The sequence below is a fragment of the Spodoptera frugiperda genome, chromosome 14 (assembly GCF_023101765.2).
Source record: "Spodoptera frugiperda isolate SF20-4 chromosome 14, AGI-APGP_CSIRO_Sfru_2.0, whole genome shotgun sequence".
Lineage (NCBI taxonomy): Eukaryota > Metazoa > Arthropoda > Insecta > Lepidoptera > Noctuidae > Spodoptera > Spodoptera frugiperda.
In genome coordinates this window covers 8608234-8632880 of record NC_064225.1, presented here as the reverse complement: position 1 = coordinate 8632880, position 24647 = coordinate 8608234, and the positions used below count along the sequence as shown (strand labels likewise).

Genomic DNA, 24647 nt, shown 5'->3' with positions numbered 1-24647 from the left:
TTCCCGGGTCGAGCAAAGAATTACTGGGCTTTTTTCGGCCTTTCGAAAAATGTTCAGTAGTAGGAAGGAGTCTGGAATCGTGCCCAGTATATGGCAATAGGCTCACCCTCTATTACATGGGACTTACAACACAAATGGTGAAAAGTGGGTGTACATTGTACAGTGGCATTACGTGCTGTAATGTGCATCTCTGTACATGACTTAATATCACAAAAAAAATGTCGTTTAGATCAGTTAGCCTTTCAACCGTCTGTATTTGCATCTCTCCTCCTATTTATTCTTCGAAAGAAGAAAGAAGAAGATTTGAAACACACAGTTTACTTTTCAGGGTGCTAAATTTTAATATATAGTAACCTAACCAAATAAGGCCTATGCCCCAATAAAGCCTATTTTGAAAATTTTCCTCTTCCCGATGTCAAATGGTCGCCAAAGTTTGTAGAAGTGTGCATGCACATTACTTAACTAATTTGAGCACAGCAAGCAACCCGTGCCGCGATTATGTTGGAACCTACAGACGAAAACAATCACGACGTGGAGCGCACTTTAGTTTTTATAAAATTCGAGTAGCGTAAACTGTTAGTATTTTTATATTTATCAGTATACGACGTGCCGTGTTTTGTCTGTATGACAATTATACATTTAGCCATCTCCTCACATTAGTGAAATAGCTATAATATCGGTGTATTTCATATAATCATTGTTTTGTTTACCTATGTGCCATGCCCTAATAAAGCCTACAAAAAAAACGTGTAGGCCTTATTACGGCATAGTTGTTTTTCAGTAATTTCATAGAAAACGGATCACCAGCTTCTGTCAAAAAGAAAGCCAATGGATTTTGCAAAAGATGAAAAACGCTGTTAAAATGGTAGAAAGGGGTAAACGGGGTGAATAGATACAGAAAAGGGGTGAAACAACACCCTTCGAATTTTATGCACCCTGTTTTACCAGGTAGGCTGCTGCAGCCAGATATAATTTCCAAAGAAGTACGCATTATCTAAAGAGTGGTTTCCACTACACGAAAGCTAGGTCGGTCGCTAAATTGGCTACAGAACAAGAAGTTATTCTCATTCGTTTGACTGATACTGGGGTACCGATGACTTCAAAGATGTTACTTGGGTATTACATGATGAGAAACTCGTTTAGCCTGATGTATAATGACCAAAATTAATTAATAAGATCTCATTACATTTATTATAAGCATTGACAAAGTTTTGTTATAATTAAGAAGTTGAATACTTACTAGTTTTTATTGAGGCCTTATTAAGACATAGGGTTCCCAGTAAGGCCAAAGTGACACTTTAGTTATTTGTGTTTACAAAATTGTAATTTTTGTTTCTAAAGCCATTTTGATTCCATTATTACAAAGTTTAATAAATAAATATAAGATTTTGAAATTATCAGCCCATTGTCATTTTAAACCTACGAGCTAGGCGGTAATAAAAATAAGGTAGGCCTTATTTGGTTAGCTTACCTTAGATGTGATAAAACAAATTAATATTATGTAGGTATTAAATTAATTCTTAATATTATGTAGGTACGTAGTAGTAGGTACATATTGTTAAACTACCTATATCTTGAACGGCTAATTAAATCTAGTTGGCTGCGACTTGGTACTTACACAATTTTTCAAAGGAGTTTGCATATTATTATGTGAAAATGCGTTTTATTGTCTAAGGATTAAGTATTGTTTTAGGGTGACATTAATTCAAATTTAGAAAGAGCATAAGATATTTTCTGGAAGTATGTTTTTTTTAATTGTTCTAAAGGCGGCAATAATTTGGATTTAGAAAGAGCTAGCGATATATTTCTGGACTTGTCATATTGGGTCTGACGTCACTGATATGTCATTTGTTTTTTCTAGAATTGTTCTAGAGGCGGCAATAATTTGGATTTAGAAAGAGCACACGATATATTTCTGGACTTGTCATATTGGGTCTGACGTCACTGATATGTCATTTGTTTTTTTTAGCAATGTTCTAAAGGCGGCAATAATTTGGATTTAGAAAGAGAAGTCAATATATTTCTGGTCTTGTCATTTTGTGCCTGACGTCATTGACGTGTCATTTGTTTTTATTCAGTGGACTCTCATACGTAACTACGGCTCAAAGTAAAGAAATCGGTTGCACCTTTCTCTGATAAACCCACTTCTTTAAACTGCGATCTCCAACCCAATCGCTAAGTGTGGAGATTATGGTATACTCTTTTGCAGAGGAGGCCCGTATCTAGACGAGCAATATAAAACTAATCCTTTTAATCTACAATCTCCAGCCCAATCGGCAAGTGTGGAGATTAATAGCAAACCTCTATTTCGCAGAAGAGGCCGATACTCCAGCATTATAAAACTATTCCTTTTAATCTTGCGATCTCCAACCAAATCCCCAAGCGTAGAGATTAATAGCAAACCCCTATTTTGCTGAGGAGACCAGTATTCTAGCATCAAAAGTCTGATCCTTTTAATCTACGATCTCCAACTAAATCATCAAGTGTAAAGATTATGGTAAACTCTTTTACAGACGACTAATAATTTTCAAGTCAAACCATTCTTTAAAACATCTCATCTTACTAGGCAACAAAGTTCACAATCGACCGCATCTATTTCGAGAACACTTCAACCATCCCTTAAATCTTATAAAAAAAAAACATCAAAGGAAAATGACCCTTATATCATGATAGCTTGTTAACATAGTTCATCATTTTAGCATGTCACTACTTATCCTAGTTAGCTGAAGTCTTGACCCAGTACAGGCTTGGCATTCTTTGGTAGCAAGTTGGGAAATGTCGCATCATAGTTATTTTAGGAACATAATACAAGTTTAGAGAGTAATTATTAGTAAAGTCGTTGATGATGGGTCTAAAAATAGATGGTTGATCTACTTAGTAGGTCTTATGTCATAATAGCTGTTTAAACTTCTAGGTATTGTACATCAAAGAGCCATCAGCCCATCACAGATGGGGCTCAGTAGGGTTGATGCCCGATCCGGAGCTGCGGGTTTACCGGGGCTCCGGCTCGAAAAGCAGGAGTAGGAACGGGGTGGTTTTTAGTCAGTGAGAGTCTGACACTCCCTCTCGCCTCGCCCAAGATGATTTCCCTGATGATTTTATAATTCTGTCTTCTAAATACCTTTTAAGTATAACTCTCCCATATTTCTCCCAATAATCTTATTTCTTTATTTAAATGTACCGTGCTATTTACCTTCTATGCAAAATAATGTATCATTGTATTTTTGTCGGCATCATTTCAGTTAAAAACACTTCAACAGTTGACTAATAAGACTTTCTTCGACAATATTTGTTTGTTTGTCACTTTGTTATACACATACATATTCTAAGATACATTAGTAGCACAGCGCTAATGCATTTGTTTAGCAACAGGAGACATATTGAAAGAAAGCGGTGCTGTTTGAGCTACTATCTAATTTGTTACTAAACAATGCATTTTAGATGCTTTTGTTTTTTTTTTCAATGTACCGTTAGCCTAGATACTTGGTGTTACAAATAAGAATACAACATTGATTTAGTATATAGGGTGACTGGTAAATTAGTGACCGATATTTAAATACCCATGATTACAAACAAATTTATTGGTCACTAATTACCAGTCACCCAGTACCAGTACATAGAGGCAGTAGTCTGTGCTTAGCTACTGTGCTGACGCACCACCATTAGTAGGCGATGTGAAAAGAAGTGGTTTCGTTAAAAAACATGATAAAATCATTATAAATATTGTATTATGATGAAGCTACTCATGATGAAGAGTCCCTCTGCGACTCGATACTAGTAGACCTTTTCTCCAATATTAATGTACTTGAGTAAACCGTGAGTTTATTTAGGATGTCTCATGATAGTTATTACAAAAATTCTGTCAAAGAACTGCGAAAATGTGTTCCTAAATATAGAATAATGTATGACCATCCCTAAAGTTATTGCGACACTCAACCCTGCGCCCGCCGGCCGTCTCAACGATCCAAACAAGTGAGATACTCATATAGTCACCTCGTAAAACCGCGAACATTTATAAAAAACGACGGCTCATAAAACACTAACTCAACTACGTAGAAAAACCATTTCTATTTAAACGTCGTTTCCGTGAAAACTTCATAAAATAAACCAACAAACAATAAATTGATAAAAACACTTCATAAAAGCAGAAATACTATATAAAGGAAACATGGAAATACCGCTCGGAGCTCGCGAGATACCTTTCATAGCGTAACGGCACAAAAACTCGGAAATTAAAAGAAAAAAACTTCATATTTTTTTCGCGAACCAAATAGATATGAATGTTCTGTCGTAAAGTTAAAATGAATGCAGGGAAAGTCTGGGGCACAACATTGTTTAGATGTTCAACGAGACTGTTGTAAAGCACGTGTATATTACGTAATACGTGCAGGAACAGCCGCCATTTTTGTTTTAAACTTTGTAATGTGCGCGTTGTATGCATAGTTTCTCACTTTTATGGTTGTCCACAAAGTTGAAGTTGATTTTCGGTTGTTTAAAATTTTTGTTCCAGTTCTGTGTCGTGTCGTTGGACAAATAGACCAGTAGTGGACATGGTAGGGTCATAAATTCATCAGGAGCTGCGGACTGCCTAGCGGGTTACCGGGGCTCCGGCTCGAAAAGCAGGAGAAGAAACGGGGTGATTTTTAGTCAGTAAGAGTCTGACACTCCCTCTCGCCTCGCCCAAGGCGGGAGTAGTCAGAGGATGATTTTGTCCTCTTTAAATATAATATCTAGGAGAGCTTCGGTAGAAGCTTCATTATTACTTCAAATGTTTGTGTCACGCCAAGTTCAACGCCGTTTCTTAACTTGAACTAATATTAACATCAACACTCCAGATTTCGTGCACGATACCCCACAATATTAGCAGATAAACCCTTCGTAGGACCAATATAAAATCTTACCCAATTCCGAAAGAAAATGGGCCCAACAGACCCCAACAGTAGGTAGCTGAATAAAAACATTATTTGGTATAACTCGCTACCTTGGAGGTGGCTGTAGCAATTAATACGATACGATTTGGCAGCCAGTGGCACCGCATTGCGACAAATGTTGGGCCGCATAGCCTAGCTGCTATCTCATCAAAATATTTTGTATTCAATATTCTTGAAATAAATGCTCTTGAAAACCTTTTGCACAAATTCTAAAGTAGGTAGGCATGATGGTGCCAGGTCTGCTTAGTGGTCTGATCGGGATGAGAAACAACATAATTGTGTTAATAATATCTTAAATTCCTGGAGCTGCGGACTGCCTAACGGGTTATCGGGGCTCCGGTTCGAAAAGCAGATCTAAGAACGGGATGATTTTTTGTCAGCAAGAGTTTGACAAGGCGGGAGAAGACAATAGATGATTAAATTTTAGCCCCTCAAAACATCTTAAATTGACTAAAACTTAAACTATGAGTCCATAATGTAATAGTGCAACAGCTTCTGCAAGTAGTTTCGCCTAGATTGCCGAGACAAAAAGTACATCTCTTTGCCAATATTCATCTAGATTCGTCCAGCAATTCTGATGTATCAAACAGCCTGGCAAACTTTTGCATTATTATAATTGTGATATATGATATAACATGTATGTATGTACAGATTGTACATGATTGTATATCTTTCCCAGAACCAGTTCCCCTTGAACAAAAGCTGACTGAACATTTGAAACACAGCTGTTGACGAAATAGGCTTTCGCTGAAATTTTCAGCATACGAACGTATTATATTCCAGTGCTACACAAGGCACATTTCAGTCAATATCGCCTTATGTCACTGCGAGGCTCTATCTGAAAGTTTCGGGGAGTTGAGCGTTTATATTGTTCTCGAATCAAATAAAGGATTTTTTCTGGAAATCTGATATTGCATGTAATGTTGTGCTGCTTTTTGTAGTAGTCAGTGATTCAGTTTAAATGTCGAATGGGCTAGCTCGGGCGAAGCGATACCACGGTCTCACAGAAAACCGACGTGAAACAACGCTTGAGTTGTGTTTCGTTGTGTGAGTGAGGTTATCAGAGGCCCAATCCCCGATTCCCCAACAACTCTTAAATTCCTAACGCCCAAAAGGCAACGCGCTTCTCACGCCTTTGTTGTTTCGGGTGTCGTATATATATTATAGGCGGTCATTGCTTACCATCAGGTGATCCGTTTGCTCGTTTACCGGCTTAAACAAAAAAACTGAGATTCCATTACTGGATTATGAGATTCCTTTACTGGATTATGAGATTCCTTTACTCAAAAAGTCTTAATCCCTCACACTTAACAAGCTGCTTGCTTTGCAGTTAGGTCGCTAATACAGGCAGATGCTGCTGCCCGCCTCTCGAGGGCTAGTTGCAGTTTTAGCACATACCCGGATTTAAATAATGCATTTGATAACGCATTTGTAATACATTTCGTGTGTGTGGCACCGCTTCTTATTATGTTACAGTTCCCGATGACCTCTTACCATCAGACAGCTTATAAGCTTTTTTACTATTAATAGCAATTTTAGGGGGAAATTTGAATAGGCGTCTAGCTAGAAGACTAGGAAAGTCATTCTCTTCAAATCTCGATCGGTACTCTCCATAAACCAACCAGTACAAAAATACGTTTGCTTATCTCAATATGAATCAACCGTTTTTTCTGCTTCGGAGGCAAATCCTTTTGGAATACGATTGAAATATGATTCTCTCTTAATTTCGTCATGAAGAAAGCCTATCAACTGTTTACTAGAGCGGGGACCACAATAACTGGTGTTGTGTCGTTTAGTTTAAACGTTCGAGAAGATTTATCGATGGACCATGTACCGCACTGCGCCAGACGGGACCACTAGCTAGTGATGTTCCTTCCTTATCGATATTATGACCACCAATTATAAAGGTCTACTTAACAAATGGTCAGTCGCGATTGGGATACTTGTTATAGTAAGTCTGGATGTCAAAAACTCTGATTACAGGTCGAAATCAATAAAGTGATTATCATCTTTAGCTCGTTGTGGAGTCATACCATTTGGCAATTAGCTTAATTTGATTGAAATGTAGCTTTTCTAAATCTCCCTATTAGGAGCAAAGCCTTCTGTCGTTAGTGTTAACTCCTATTAATGACACTTTTACAAAAAAAAGAATAGAACTTTGTCCGATCTGTATCGATGCCTTGTTGAACATTAGTTATTACCAACAACCAACAAGAACAGCTGCTATGTTTCAATTAAGTCAAAAATATTAAAATAATCGATATTTGAAAACGTAACAGGGGCCATCACTAAAGCGCTCAGTCTGTGGCGCCCGCCCGGGACGCTCATTCACAAAATGGAATGTTATTATATTACGGAAGTTATTTTGCATGCCAGAAAGTATTATTTATGCTCACGCTTTTGTACTTTTTGCGGGTGGGCAGAGGTCGAGGTTTTTGCTCGTATATTTTCGGTCTTAGTGTCAACTTTTGGCTGGTTAGTAATGATTTACTTGTAGTTATATTTTGTTTGAACTATTTTTACGATACGTATTACTTTTTTAAGGGGGGGGAATCCTCCTTTTCCCGTCTTGGGCGAGGCGAGAGGGAGTGTTCAGACAGTGTCCTTTCCTCTTATTGACTAAAACTACCCGGTTCCTATTCCTGTTTTTCGAGCCGGAGCCGCGGTAACCCGCTAGGTAAACCGCTGCTCCGGATAAGAAACGTATTACTGTCGGTAGTTTTTGAAATTATCAACAACCCGTGGCCGTCCGAAATCTTCTACTACATACATACGTAAGTTGGCCAAAATCTTCTTCTTGCTAAGAAGATTTTGGCTGCTACTCGGTATCGGATATATGTTACGTCACCCACATGCACATTTTCAAATCTATTTTGTTTGTCACTACATGTAAAAGTCTTATCCAAAATTCCAAACACGAAACAATAAAATCCTTACATAAACCTAAACAATCGAGACCAATCGAGCTGGAACGGCAAATCTAATGCACTTCTATATTAAAGACATAAATCTTTTAAATAGTAAAATGCATCCACTTGCATGTAGCCGTACCTAATCTCATCGTATTCAACGTATCCACCGCAGTGGCTGCATGAATCTCTAACAAATTCATTTCGCAGCTTTGCATAGAAATTGAGATTATATTACACGATCCGGGATGGCGGCACAGATATACGCTACGTTCCGTTTTACATCTAATTGGATTCCCTATGCAAATGTTCCCGTGGTCGTGTTTATTAGTATAGTCGACACAGAAAGGCTTGTCGTACAACGCTTTTAGTACGAGAGTTATAGAAGATGAGATGGGTAGAGGACGAAATGTTATTAACGATATAGCCGTGAGCTGCTTCATTTATGAGCACTTATAACTATAGGGTTAAGGTTTATATTGCTTTAGGTTTGTCCTATTATAACGAGTAAAAAGTGAACAAAATTGTTGAATAAAAAATGTTAAACACAATTTAAAACAATCATAATCCGCGTTGTATAAACCACACACTCACATAAAAACGTATTTCATTACAGCTCTTACTAGCAGCCGGCCAACAATGTGCCATTGTGTTTTTAATCCCACATTCCAAAATATGGCTTCAGTATTACGCCCCTAAAATTCGGGGCCGGCACTAAAAAGGTGGCGAGTATACATGTAGGCGGCCATAATTTAACTATCCGTCTTTACACCTCGGCAATATCGTCGTAAAACGCGACAGAATGCCGAACAATCCTCGCCCGCCATTCAGCGCCCGCAAAGCCGTTGAATCTCGCCGATCCCTCATTAATATACGATTCTTTTCTTTTCAGGCGGGAAAAATCTAATAAGGGGACAATGGCCGGCTCCCGCGAGAGATTGCTCTATGAAAGGAGGCCTGATTACGAATATGAATACGAATTCAGACGGCGATATGAACCGTACGATAGAGAGACCAATCGATACAGGCAGGAGAGGCGGCGAGATGTACACGACCGGCCGCGCCGCAAGAACGGCTATGTGTACGAAGATATATACTCCGACTTCGACGAGGCACAAGGTCGGCTCTCCCTGTTCAGGCCTATTAGGCCCGAGTACTTGAACCTCCCCACCACTTACGACATCAAATACAATTCACTGCCAAGAAACTATTACAACTATGAAGACAGAAACAATCGGAGGTACAAGAAGGACCATTACGACTTTAGAATCGAAAACGAGAGGCGAACGCGGGAATCTTATGAATCTTATAGGAAAGCTATCGAGACTAGACCAAAAGAGACTAATCCAAAGAAACCTTTACAACCGACAATTAATTTAACGAGTAATTCTACTAAAACTAACTTGAACGCTCCAACGAATTCTAGTTTGAAGCAACCGAAAAACGTGGCGGTTTGTAAACCGCACCGAATATCTGATAAGAGTGCTCGCTATTGGACGACGGACCCGCCCGAGCGGGGCCGAGCTCGTCCGAAGAAGCCCGAGGAGGCGAAAAAGAACGTGAAATTTTCCGAGGTGTCGGGCTGTAACAGAAAGATGGTGGTTGACGATCCCATTTGCGGGAGGAAATTAGTTCCAGTAAGAGAATTGGAGGTTTCCTTGGACCAAATGATACAGAACGGTTATTTTGAGAAGCACAACATTCCGATATCGCGGCCGGTGGGCGGGGACGCGAAGGAAGAGATAAAGGGCGCGGCTGGCAACAGCCTGCCGAACGGGAAGTGCTTATCGGGCGCCGGCGGGAAGGAACATCAGGCGCCGAGAAAAATTAGACATCTGCCGCAGGTGAGTGCCTAGTCAATTAGTCAGGTATTGGGAACTTACTGGTATTTTGTATTTGTTGGTTATTAGATTAACCGAACCGTCTGAAGAACGTTTCTTGAAATGTATGTTATGGGTTTCTTGTAAATGGTTAAATTTATTACAATACACAAACACTTCCAGAGCGATATTTTTTTTTAAAATCAATTTAGTTATACTTCGTCACGCCCAGAAATAGGATCTGTGACCTATGGCTACAGAAATTTCACATTTAACAAAAACCGGGCAGCAGAGCTCACTGCTAAACCTGAAACTTTAAAATCAGCGATCTCCAACGTGTCTGCCAAGAGTGGAGATTACGCAAAACTCCACCGTCAACCAGTAGACTGTTATTATATATTAATGAGACATAAGGCTGCAGATTTAAAGTACATTATACAATAGTTTGACTGTAACCAACACCAGTACTTAGACCGCTTTATCCACTGCAACTACTCTCAACTAACAATGCCCCATCTTTGCATTTGACGTTTAGAGTGTTAAACTATTGTTCTCGCCTTATCAAGCACTCCTCAGCTCCACAGCATTACAACAATAATCTTATTAAATCCAGGATTTAAACGGAGGCTGTATAAAAATCCCTCTTTTACAAGGAAATTCTTGAATGATGATTGATTGAGGAAAATTCTGTATTGACAAACAAATTATTTTCGAGATGTGAACCACGTTTTAGTAAAATATACATCGATGATAGAACGATTTTACATTTATACCTAACCTCACGCCTGTCTTTCATTGGGGTAGGCAAAAACAATGGAACGCCAATTGCTAAGATTCTTACACACCTCATTCGCTTCATCAGCAGTCATCAGTCAAAACACACTAATTCACAAAACGATATTGATTTTATTTATACAACATAAATCTATAGCTTGTGACAATCCATTGTGAGACTATGGGTCTCTCCTACAGACATAAGAGTGTCTCCCATAATCTCCACACTTGGCAGATGGATTGGAGATCAAAGTTTAAACGGGTAAACTTTATCAGAATGTTGTAGCGATCTATCTCGTAGTCTCTTAATGATTTCACTCGTATTATCATCACTATTTGTTAACGAACGAACGAAAATACAATTTAGTTAGTTACACGTTACACGTTAACAGTTGCAAAATCAATAATTACGTCGCGCTGTCTCAGCGGGCCAGTCGATGACTGGGGCCGGTTTAAAAATAAAACAAGTGAAGGAAATCGATCGCTAGCACTAGCTTTAACTTTTCTATGATTTTAACGGTAGATGGAAATGCTAGTTTTCTTTGTATTATATATTTACTAGACTGCTTTTTTTTCGTGAAATAGTCACAAGCGCGAGTGTATAGCAAGGGGGTTAAATTCTCTGGTCGTGAAAAGTACTATGGAGTATTTTTGATATTTCGCCCATTCTCTTAAAATAGCGTATCATCATCAACAGCCTATAAGTGGCCACTGCTGACCAGAGGCCTCGGAGAAGGTTTGAGCATTAATCACCACGCTTGCTCAATGGGGGTTGGCGATTTCAAACATTTTAATCCCAGGTTTCCTCATAATATTTTCCTTCACCGTTTGTCAGAGGTGTCTGAATAAACTTAGAAAGTATCATATAATTTGGAAAATGTCACATTAGTACTTTCCATTAGTGGGTTTAAACCTGCATCCTTATGTATGAGAAGAAGCGAGCGTATTACACCTTTGGGCCACTACAACCACGAAATAGCGTATAACATCAACATCAACTTCTGCCTATCCTTTTGGTGAACGCAAAGGCGTAATCAGTTTAAGATTACTAGCCAAATAATCTTAAGTTCACAAAATAACAAAGAGCACATATCCCTTTTAAAACCGCCGGCAACGCACCTGTGACTCCTCTAATGTTGTGGGTGTCCATGGGCGACGCTGATCACTCACCATCAGGTGACCCTTCTGCACGTCTGCCCCCAAATTCTATATAAAAAAACACTGATACAAAAACCTACAACACAATTACCAGACATCCCATTATTTACTTACCAAATATATATTTCGAGAAGATTAAAGTCCCACATCATTATACAAACATACAACATATCTATCAGTACAGAGTATCTCGTACAGATACCGTCAAACAATCGGCCGTGCCCCCCACAATCGGAGCCGTGATTAAATCTGCCGGGCGCACGGCTAAACATATTGTACCCATATGACATAAGGGCTGCGATGTAACGAGCGTAAACTGTGGTACATTTCTCAATTATTTCGTTTGTGAGTCGCATACTAATCGCTTTATTGAATAGTATGTGTGAATGTATGGTGATGTTTGGTGGAATGCGTTTGTTTCTATCATTATTTTTAAGAGGGTGTATCAATCAAGAGGCAATCAGGCAGTAGTGTTCTCTGATAAATCAGAAACTTAAAAATTACCATTTCCAATTTTTATGTTAAAGAAGACAATCTCCACGATTGTATTTTTAGTTAATTCTTACAAAACTCACAAAAAGAGTAAGGGTGTCCGCGAGATATGTATTATGTAGCTATGCTACGAAGATGTAAGTGCTAAGCTGTGAAACTACATGACGTTTCCACCGATACTAAGTTATGTGGCTGTGTAAGTAAGATGTGCTATGATGCCGCAAAGTAGCTGTGGAAAGCTATAGCACGTATCCATAGCACGCATATTGCCATATAAAAAACATACCTTAGCTGAGTCTGTTTCCACTAGTACCAGTTTAACGCATCCACCGAAATGTAGCCTGCTTTCTCCACACTACAGGCGTGTGGATAGCTATGGATATTTATAATTATTTATTTATATTTAATCATAACTCAGTGTATACAAACCCCAGCCCCTAACGAAGTCAACTCAGTAATGTTGATACCCGGGGTAAACGGTTTGCGAGTAATTAATAATCTGTCGATACCAGACGCCTAATTGTAAGTCCCCACAACCCGATCCGCGGTAATCAGTACTGTAGCTAACGTCATTATGATTTTGTTTGTTAATTTTGAGCGTTGGTCGGAAAAACATTCTTACAAAAGACTTTAGTCAGAGTGACTTGAAAGCTAAGCCTACTTTTCAGGTAACAAACCAATTAATCCATCTGTGGCATCGGTCAAGAGTAGAGCTCTTTCTTGTATAGAAGGCCGTAGTCTAGTAGCAATAATAGTAGAAGTGTGGGGGAGCCATGCTTCGGCACGAACGGGCCGGCTCGACCACTGTCCCACAGAAAATCGTAGTATGCGTGAGGTTACCGGAGGCCCAATTACCCCCCTTGCCAATCTTCTCAATCTCTGATTTCCCAACAACCCTTAAATTCCTCCGGTGTTACGGGTGTACATGGGCGGCGGCGATTGCTTACCATCAGGTGACCCGTCAGCTGTTTTACCGGCTTATACCATAAAAAAGTAGCGGATTGTCACGGTTTATTGATGTGTGTCTGTCAGACCTGGAAATAAATACAATTTTCATTAAAGCAACTATAACTACAAGCATTTAATATTCCCTTCCTAGTAACTGTCGAAGCTTTAATTTGTCCTTCGATTGACCAATTCTGGATATCGAATAAAATGTCCATGACGCCGACAATTTGGATCCGACATTAATAAAATTACGAGATATCAATGTCAGGCGGCGCCATGTTGGATCGTATCGAAGGACCACTAAATGAGAAATTTGTGGAGTACTGAATCGATGGAGGGATGTTTTCTAATATTACCAGAAATTAGCCGGGTTTTTAGGAAAAAGCTATAACGTAAAGAAAAGTTTTTAAGTTTCAAGATACTTTAACCTGCCATGTAAACCACGTACTGGGGAAGGTATTTTAGAATTAACTAGCAAACCGCGCGAACTCCGTTTCGCCACCATGATTGTTTTCCTGAATTTTCTTTGCTATAAACATCACGGAACCCGTTACCTTTCCATCGAATGCAAAACCGTGGAAATCGGTTCGTGCGATCTGGAGTTATAGCGTCAGGAAGGAAAACCCGACTTATTTTTATATAATAGACTAGCGGACCCGACAGACGTTGTCCTGTCTACACGTTAATTTGAACATATTATTCTTTTTTTAATAAGCTAAAACATTCTGGACCTTTTTGATGAAAATTATTATTCAAATGTTATGACAATATCTAACGTCATTAATATTTGACACTGCGATGGTAGCGCCGTCCGTCGGATCCGATGTAAAACATTCCAAAATCAACAACTACTAATAAATTAAAAATTAATTAAAAAAACATTGTCCAGCGGACAAAATTGTGAATCTAAACCATTTTCAGATCCTCTTGAACACACACAAAAAGTTTCATCAAAATCCGTCTAGTCGTTTAAGAGGAGTTCAGTGACATACACACGTACAGAAGAATTATATATATAAAGATAACAACACCCCTACAATTTCCATCGATGTTGTAAAAGTGAGTTAAGGAACTACACATTGACACATACTGAGCAGCAGCGTTCTCTAGTAGGTTTAAGAGTAGAAGCGCGATAGCCGCGTCGTGTGTCGCGGAATGCTGCTCATGAATATGAACCTCAGCATAGCATGGCTTGAAGCTAGCCGAGTTTCTCGTCAAACTGTTGCTTGAGTAAGCCGATAAAATAATAATTAAATTAGTATGTTTCACAAAAAATATCTTTAAACTGCGATCTTCAACCCCTCTGCCAAGTGTGGAAATTATAACATACGAGGCTCATAAGTAATGGAGCGCCCTAGTTCAACCGTGGCCTGTTACTTATTTTCAAATTTTGACGAATAACTAAGTCAATTACTTATTTCCGACGAAGTCTACAACATAATACCTCGACAAAATATAACTGTCATAATTACCAGTCTATTACAAAAACTAGGTTGTCCCGACGAAGCCGTAGAAGTAAAGAAAATGGATATTCTAAGCTCACAAGTTACAAGGTATACGTATGTTGAGCGCAGTCGCCCGTCTCAGATCTTGTTATTTACACGGATTGTGGCTTATTAAAATGCGGCCTCGAGCAGATTTGTAGCGAGCTGAATATTTAATGGGCTCTTCCAGTACTTACTCTGCATCTGTGATCAGTGGCTTTTATTTTAGGTGTATTGGAGCTGAGATTATTTTAATCGAGTTATTTTAAAAATTGTTTTCTCGCGTAGTAACTTATAAAGTAGAATTAAACAGTAATGAGCCGATGTAAAAGACTTTACCTAAAACGAAATTGGAATCAGGGTTCTCAAAAAATACATTGAGAAGACGATACAAAATAGAGAAAGAAATATCATATATTATTATTGTTACAACAATACCGATATATGAAGTCCTATAACAGTTGGTAACTCAAAATCACCAAAAAATAACACACATCTCTTTCTCTCGAAAAGGCCACAAAAGAGTAAACAGACCATCGATGATAAGCAACCAATGCCACCCAAACCCACAACACTAGAATACTTTACAAGTGCTTTGCAGGCCATTGGACGAAAATTGGAAGCCTTTTTTCGAAAACAGCTTATTATAAGCAGGTGAGGATACTGCTTCTTATTCAAAAACAGCATATTCCAAGCACAATGCCCCAACTAATCCTCGTATTAATATAAGCCATCATGGAATTACGAGGCCAGCCCACTATGACCCACTTAATTTGTACCCAAGGCCCGTTTTATTACCTTGTAAGCCAAACTGCTCCCTTTCACAGTCAAACCTTTATCCCTCGCAATGGGAAACTCACCATAACATGGGTAATGGGTATTACATACGTTTTGTTATCATTGAATAGAAATCTCGTTATGAGTTTCGAGTATAATAGATTTGTCAACAGCGTTCGTATTTTCGTCGGATGTCCTGAGAGTCAAGCATGTGACTACAAATTTGGTAGAAACCGAGAAGCAGCGTTTTCTTTTTTTTCGGAGTTGCGGGCTACCTAGCGGGTTTACTGGAGCTCCAGTTTGTCGAGCAGAAATAGGAATGGGGTGGTTTTCAGTCAGTAAGAGTCTGACACTCCGTCCCGTCTCGTCCAAGGCGAGAGAAGTAATTGGATTTTCCCTTCTCAAAAAATAGGCGTTTTAAAAAAAATTGCCTGTTCAGTCTTATTAAATACAGCAATCTCCAAATTGTTTGTCATGCGTGGGGATTAGGTAAAATCTTATCTAGAAGTAGAAGTGGTCTATAGGCCATCACAGTATAGTACAAGCTGCTAATCTCCATGCTTGGTTATTAGGCAGTAATCTGGAGATTGCAGTTTAAAAAATTCCATTTTACATGTAAGTATAGTCCCTGAATTAGCTATTACTATACCCCCAGAAAGAAAAGGCGTGGTAATAAATATGCATTACCTAGTCTAGGACACGGAAGAATTAACAAATTATTTAAATATTGTAGAAATAGGTACATAATCTTTCCTGGTTTGAACCGTAAAAGGCACGTGTTTGTCCACGTACGAGCCGCCTCAATAAAATTCTAGTGAACTGTCATAAAACCTCATTATGTCCATCGATCCAGTCTACCAGCACATCATACTACACCAAACCGTCAATATTCTTTAACACAATATCTTCTTTATCACAAAAACAATAGAGTTGGAATTCTTTTGACAAAAACACACAGTTTTGGTGAGCTGGATATGCTATGTGCCTTTACATCGAGCTCTAAATAACCAGTTTATCTTGGTCTTGCTTTGTATGATCTTACAGTACATTCGACGGTCAGTTTATACTGGTTTTGTGTAACTTGATGTGTTCTGTACATAATGGTTGGAAGTTGTTTATATTTCATTTTGTGCCGGCTTTGTACCGATTTGATCGATAGCTGCCACCAGACAATTTTCGACGGCGGCCTTTTGTCCTAACTCACGTTCTGTTTAGTTAGTTACTCTATACAAAGGTACCGGGTTTTTATAATGTGGTGGGTGAAATTCGGTGGATTTTTGCATGATGTTTTAACAGTGATTGTTCTATAAATATAAAGTGTTCTAAAATTATCTGCCGCAGTTTTAATGAAAGGTAGTGTTATGTTTAAAGATTACAATAGTGAAGAAATATCTACTCTGCATAAAGTAGTTCACAAATACGCACGATGAAGTGACAGAGATAGTAAAATAGATAGCTCTTTTATAACTTTAAACGTAGATTTTATAACACTACCTCCCATCAAAACCGTGGCAGATACTTTCAAAGCTCCTTATAATTATAGCATTGAAAACACTGCCTTAATCAATGGTTGCAAGTGCAACTGCTGAACTAGGGATTTGGGGTTTAATTTTCGGGATAGGTAACTGAGATTTTTGATCTCAGTACTTTAGTATGGAATCATATGCGCTTCATGGTAATTGGTGTAACCTTGTGGAAACCATCGATTTTCAGAATCAGACTCTTCAGGATTTTAATTGAGCACTGGCCTTTTTGCGCTTTTTGTCTTGCCTGCAATATCTTGCAACTAAACGGTTTTTCGTTCTTACTTCTTATTTTGATAAGAAGATTGGTTTCTGCTTTAACCTAAAAAAGTTTATCCTGAAAATCTGCTTCAACAGAACAGTGAAAGACCTAAAAATTACAACATTAGGTAACTCCATATTAAATTAAACTAAACTCCTCAACCCGAGATCTCGACGGACATCAATCTCCCATTACAATGATAACCACAGCGCAGATACCACTCCGACCGGACTACCGGACCCATACCTAGCTACTTATGTACACGTCAAACCAACAACCAGTATAACCTGACCTTCAAATATGCAGAAAACTCATACAAAGCGAGGCCATGATAAACTGGTTATGAATAGCTTGATCAGTACCTATGACGTATGCAAAAATCCAGTATAAGCTGACCTGTGAATATGTGGACAGATGGTTAAATGCGAGATCAAGGTAAACTGGTTATGTGTAGTTTGAGGTGTACATACACAGTAATCCCTTTTAACTCAAAGCCCGCTCCCAAACTTGATACTCCACCTTTTCCGACCTCATTAAGAGGACTAACGACCTACGGATTATTGCTACTCTCGTAAAAACTTCGGAGTGAACTGTAACTCCCAACAGTTCGGTCCTCCCACCCCTTTTGGGGGGGAAAATTTTTGGGAAGTTGTGATCCATGCTTTTAACAGGGTTTTTGCTTTAGGATCGAACGTGTAGGTTGGAATACAAACAAAGAGAGTTGCTTTATTTAGGTAAACTGAACGACTTTTAAACGTGACATTTTATATATTTTTAAGAGAGTTCACTTTATGGAGTCTGGAATTGTGTCCAGTATATGGCAATAGGCTCACCTCTTATTACATGGGACTTATAACACAAATGGTGAAAAGTGGGTGTACATTGTATAGCGACATTGCCTGCCGTAATGTGCACCTCTGCCTATCCCTTCGGGAATAAACCCACCCCTATTCTTCTCGAGGATATTATGCCAAGCGTGAAAAAATCTATCTATCTACGACGCGAACGAAGTCGCGAGCAAAACCTAGTATCTAAATATACATAGAGTTTTTAATATATCTCTTTTTGTAATGCAGTTAGTTATTGAATTTTCAACTTTATTACATAGTTACTAGCTTACAACTTACAGTTTCACTTCAAAATATTTCTCCTGAATAGGTAGACAAAGAGAATACACAAGTACTCCGATACTACGAACCAGTCGATGGCAACCAGTTATGAATATTCAGCATTCTCTTAAAAGCAAGTTACGTCACACGCAAGTAGATTCAGGTACCATTTTCTCTGTCTTTACATTTTTAACCAACCATCGTCTAGGAACTGAGTTGTAAAAATTTAATGTTCTGCCAGCGGCTTCCTTCGCGTTCCTGTGGAAAATTATTGCCCTATGTGTTATTCTAGCCCTGTTTTCAAATTTCATCACGATCCTTTCAGCCATTTTGACGTGATTCAGTAACACTAACTCACAAACATTTGCATTTATAATATTAGATAATAACTTGCTACTGATGTAAACAGGGAAGATTTGATTGTTTATTTGTTTGCGTTGTATTCAACGCTATTAAATTACTGGGATGATTTCAAAAGTCAAATTATTTATTTCAAATAGACTAAAGGAAGGCACTTTTGAATGTCAACGCAAATATTAAAGCATTAAAAATCTGGGGGCACGGCAGTGCCCCCGCCAAGTCGAGCAAAAAAAAAGCGGCACAGCCGTACCATCCTTTTCTCGAAGCAATTCGGGCCTTTTTCGACCCCCTATAATTCGGTTGTGGATAAAGCAAGAAACCTGAATCTTCAGTAACTAATCCGGCATTGTATAAACACGGAATATTTAAAATTTCAGTCAATTTGAAACAGTAGTTTAAGAATGACAACTTGTTAAAGTTTCTAAATTTTGTCACTCACTGACTCACCGATCATCAAAAGTCCAAGGCACTTCTAGCAGACTTAGAAGCTTCATATTTGGAATACATATAGAGTTTAGTGTCTTAATCATGGGAAAACTTAAATATTTTCTAATTTCGGTCCAGTTTTCCAAATACACCAACTGCATCAATAACTTTGTAATCCCATATAAATATATGGGATTACAAAGTTATTTATGCAGTTGGTGGTTGGTGGTGGTTATAAATTTAATAGGTGTAGATAGGTACCTACCATATGAGGCAAGGGAGGGGGTATAGGGTGGGTAAGGGTGTGTTTAGCCCATGAAACTGAACAACATTATTACTTGTAAAATGGTCGACGTAATGAAAAACACATGATTAAAGGCTCTACAAAAAGAAGTGAGATCCCATCAAAAACATCCTGTAAAAAACCCAAGTCTCGCAGCTCAGTCTTTCTACCGTCATAAGTTGTGAGATCCATGTAATACCAAGTCGGTTAATCTATTTAGTGTCTACTTGAAGGACCTTCTGTCTTAAGTTATTACATAAGTTATTATCATGCCAATATTAAAAATATTTAACGTTTTAAACAAATAGACGACTTGGACATCGCTTGATTTGATTATTAGTATGTATCACACTACACAGCACGACAGGCCAGCGACCAACAGGAACGAGAGTTTCAATCGCGTGAGGCGCGAGAGACTAAAGAATCTAATATAATATTGTAATATTCATTTTGTTTTCATGCGATGTCCAAGTCGATCTATTTGTTTAAAACGTTAAATATTTTTAATATTGGCATGATAATAACTTATGTAATAACTTAAGACAGAAGGTCCTTCAAGTAGACACTAAATAGATTAACCGACTTGGTATTACATGGATCTCACAACTTATGACGGTAGAAAGACTGAGCTGCGAGACTTGGGTTTTTTACAGGATGTTTTTGATGGGATGTATTAAACATAAACCCAGAGAACAATACAGGATTTTATCAAAAAGTTTTAATAACATTCATAAAATATACTGGCCGCAATTGCTCAAAAAAATTAGATGCCATTAAAAAAATATGTTTATATTTTTTCTTATTTTTATGGCATTGTGTACCTAATTTTTTGAGAGCTATTAGCCAGCAATTTTTTAAATAAATGTTTAAAAAAGGTGCTCTCTTTTTTAATAATAATTTTTTATAACATAATATTTAAAAAAATAATAACAATAATATAATTTTAACTAACAAACCATTTGGCCAGATAAAAAAAAATATGATGTAAAATAGTACTGGCCACAATTTCGTTGAAAAAACTTAAAGATGCCATTAAAGTTTTATTTTTATACATTTATTTTTCAACGGTATTTTATGGCATCTAGCAATTTTTTTGACAGCATTCAGCCAGTAATTTAAATTAGGAAGGAATAATTAAATACAACCTCTTTATTTATGAACATTTTATTTTTTATTTATTGCAAATAGAACGTCCGCGTTCATTCGAAGAAAAATAGTTATTAATGTGTTAAAAACATTAAGTACTTATGATTATTTAATAAATTCTGTGATAAAATATTACAATATTGTAGTGTTGTGTTCGTTTAAAAATTGTATATATATTCTTTAGTGAGTGTAATGAAGTAGGTATTATAATTTTAATTTCTTAAAAGTTACATCGTTGAAAAATTTAATCGACATTGAGTTAAACCTAGTTGAAAAACAACCTTATACACAATATTTAGTTATTACAGAGAAAAAAATGTGAGAAAATTCAATTTTTAGGGGCCAAATCTATCGGATAGGTCATTCACACTACTATTTACAACCATAATTGAAAACCTCTTAACAAAATTTATTTAAAACTCAAATCTTCTTCCGTAAGTATGTCTTTGAAGCGTTGTTGAACAAACAAAATCACTCATAGTGCTATTTACCAAACAAAATTGTAAAGAGTTTTTAACAAAAAAGGTTTTTTTGAAGCCGCGCCGGTGTAACAACGCTTGGCACGTTCGGACGTGTTCACGAATAGATCGGGTCGATATTACCATACATTATTTGTGTATCGGTAAACGAAACTGAAGACTCGGTGATGGTTTGAAGAACGGAGTCTTGTGTCTACCTGATACGTCTTTAGTACCGAGGTGTTTGGAAGTGTTTGCGTAACGTGGTTTATCATGTACACGCGTGTAAGGTTAATTAAATCCCGTCCTAATTCGAGTAAACAATTTTTTTTTTTTTCATACAAAAATTCTACCTATGGATTTTTACGAAAGAACTTCCTCTTTTACTGTCTCTGTCGCAAACTTATCGTGCGTATTTGTAAACCACTTTATGCAGGGCAGTCAATGCTTTTTTTTAAGTTCTCAAATTTAAATTAACTAGTCTGTTGTACAAAATTTCTTCACTATTGTAATCTTTAAAAACAACACTACCACCAGATAGTTTTAGAACACCTTAATTATTTTAATGAAACTTATAGTAAGAAACTCAAAAGAATTTCTTTTGAGTTTCTTATTGCTCTAAAGTCGTACTTGTTTTAGAATAGTTTGGTCAGCTAGAGACTTATAGACTGATTATGTGTATAATGATGCAAAAAGCTCACTTCCTATTACATCAGAACACATATCATAACTCATAAAAAAAACACAAGTTTAAGGTCTACGTGCAGTGCACCACCACTGTCCAGTGGACAGAGGTGCCCCAATGCACATAAGCACCTCTGCTCACCAAGAAGTAATTATTATTACTTGTTCTGCATTGTTACATGGTATGTTAAATGTCCATTTTCTTTCCAGGTGCTAGCAGCTCTAGCAGTGTCCCTGGCCCCGTTCTCAGCAGGGCTGGGCAAGGGGTACAGCTCTCCCGCTATAGCGTCCCTGCAGGGACCGGGGGCCAACGCCACCAGGAGAGACTTCCAGCTCACTGACCAACAGGCTTCGTGGCTTGCTTCCCTGTCGTTTTTAGGTAAGCATACAGATCCAGTGCCCGAAATCAGTAGCTCTTTTTGTAAATTAAAACGTTAGCTTACTTTAGAATTTCTTGTCCCTCCTACTTTTCAAACATATTGTGGATCACGCAAAGAGTTCAACGTCAAAATTATTTATTTCAAATAGATTGGGAAGGCACTTTTGAAAGTCAAAGCAAATATTCCAATAAAAATAACTCTGTCTGGCAGTCCTCTAGTGAAGCTTTTTGCTCGTTCCAAAGTGTAGATTCCTATGCAGAAGAACGAGCAAGAAACTCCATAGGTTACTCTTTTTCAATCAGATTCACAATACAATACTTGGTTACATTTTTCTTTGGTTGAATTATGTGAGAACATTATGTAACACCAATTTTCAGTCAAAGTGATAGAAAAAGAAAATAACCTCGAGGATAACAAAATAAGTGCAGTCTAGAGCACATAATTGAACCTCTTGAAATTGATTTCAAGAGGTTCAATTATGTGAGTTCTTCCGCGTGATCATTAATATCTACCGATAAAATGAAATGCATAAAATCAAACCCTCTTTTTGCGTTCGGCGTCAGAAGTAATCAGAATAACCACAACACCCCACATTCAACAGAGTAGCTTAAAGTTGAAGTAATATTCAAAACATCCACCCCGATGTGACATCAGCAATGCGTAGTACATCTCTAGTCGCGAGGGAATTTAATTAAAATTCTCAGAGTCCTTCCAGGCATGACGTATGGGCCATGCACTGGCACTGGCACTCCATATTATAACACCGTGACACTCAACTTTATTCATAAATAACGCAAGGAATTTGTGGATTCTCTCTCATAGAAAATATATAAAATTAACGTAGTTAATCTACCGACAAGTATTACACGTATTTTGTCACGAAATATTTTTCGGGAAAATTCTTTGCAAAGGTAAAATATTTAGGTATGATGATGAACGTGTGAAAGAATTTATGAAATGTGTTTCTTTGAGCATTATAATATGTATAATAGACAGACATACATATATTTTTTTTATTTATCTCTATTGGCCCTCTAATTGTATACATTATTACATTTAATAACAAACATTTCCAATATGTTTAAGTAAAATGTTACAATCGATTACAGGCGAGCACAGCATTCGTAAATAATATTCTTTAAATAAAATTAACAATTAATAACACTAGCAATACATAAGTATATTAACGATATGTTAATTAGGGATACAATTAAATAAAGTGCAATAAAAATTAAAAATTAGAATCAATTAAATTAGCTTCTAATAAATAAAAAAAAATTGAAATAGAACTATAAATCGCATCTCACTCCGAAACAATCAGTGCGGAACTTGCCTAAATTGCCAAAAATGTTCCTGAAGGATCCTTATTTTCCTTTAAGGTACTAAACTAAAGCTAGTAATCATACTCAGTATTTACCATTAGTATCACCCGACAATTTCGTAGACCTCATTACATAAATCATCATCGTGGTCCTTTCATGGTCCTTCCAGGCGCTCTATTCGGCGGCATGGCCGGTGGTGCTGCCATGCGCCACGGTCGCCGCCGCGTGCTGTCCCTAGCGGCCGCGCCCTGCAGCCTGTCCTGGTTGCTCACCACCGTGGCCACTTCTGTCAGGATGATGTGCATCACCGCCTTCTTGGGAGGATTCTGCTGTTCTATATTGACTATGCTGTCGCAAGTAAGTTTCTGTATGTGTTTTTATTTTTTTGAGATGAGAGGGAAAATGAACAGATGAATTTATCTGATGGTAAGCAATCGGCGCTGTCGATGTACACCCGTAACAACAATAGAGTTACAAGAGTCTTGTCTGCCTATTTAGAAGAGGGGCATTAGAAAACCTAGATACTTATTGATTTTATTTCTTCAAAAATGGGGGTTTCGTTGTTTCCATTTATGCAATGTAAACATTTTCATAATTTAGATGTGGTCACCCGTCACACTCTTCATCCAATATTGTGATAAACCAAAGACATAAAAAGATAGTTTCGTAAAAGTAAATAAAAGGGTTTTACTAGAGAGCTATAGTACTAAAACAAATAATTACAAAGACGCAAACACTAGATAGCTCCATCTAAGAAAACTTCAAACAGATTTAAACATCAGATTACTCACCTGTCAAATTATTCATTGCAAGTTTAGACAATTATTTGTAAAGACATTTCAATTTAACTCTCTTAGAGATAACGGAAAACAGACCTTCAGCCGTTTGGGTTACGTAGCATATTGTTTTGGAGAGTGAGGCTCGAAGGACCAATTTCTCAGCCCGCATGTCTCAGTCAATTAGTGAGTTGACCACGCCTTGAGGCAGATAAAAGACAAAGCAAATCTCCATTGTACCAAGTTGTTTGACTATGTAGATACTCGACTTTGATCTTCATCTTTTTAGCATTTTCTTGTAAACTTTTCCTTAATTAAAGTTTTTCATCTGAGATGAGGGTCATCTGAAAGATGAGTGCCTACTCAAAATGGATATAACTTAGAAGATTAAGGATTCGATTTTGTATGTTAGACTGTATACGTAAGATAGGGTTTTCGGAAACAAACGTATAACCTTTAATAATTGGTTTATGCAATAAATTCTAAAAGATCCACAAAGCTTTAAAGAAATATGTTTATAAGAGAGCCTCAATTTGTTTGACTTTCATTTTGATATGGTACAGTAATGACGAGTACGTTATTTGGTTTCATTAGATTACTCTTGTTACAATTACCTACTGAATAT

At 37.6% G+C, this 24647-nt stretch overlaps 2 protein-coding genes across 5 annotated transcripts in view; one reads left to right on the top strand and one right to left on the bottom strand.

Annotated features, from left to right (window-relative positions):
- LOC118279065 (uncharacterized) overlaps positions 1–24647 on the bottom strand; it is a 595270-nt gene that overhangs the window by 291228 nt on the left and 279395 nt on the right. The gene's annotated exons all lie outside the window — the stretch shown is intronic.
- Positions 1–24647, top strand: part of LOC118279367 (facilitated trehalose transporter Tret1) — a 44147-nt gene that overhangs the window by 16717 nt on the left and 2783 nt on the right. For both annotated transcript variants that reach the window (XM_035599049.2, XM_035599050.2), the window contains 3 exons: positions 8733–9684; positions 21755–21923; positions 23416–23603. In XM_035599049.2, coding sequence (XP_035454942.2) covers positions 8758–9684; positions 21755–21923; positions 23416–23603 — 1284 coding nt within the window. In that variant the 5' untranslated portion in view covers positions 8733–8757. The remainder of the gene's footprint in view (positions 1–8732; positions 9685–21754; positions 21924–23415; positions 23604–24647) is intronic.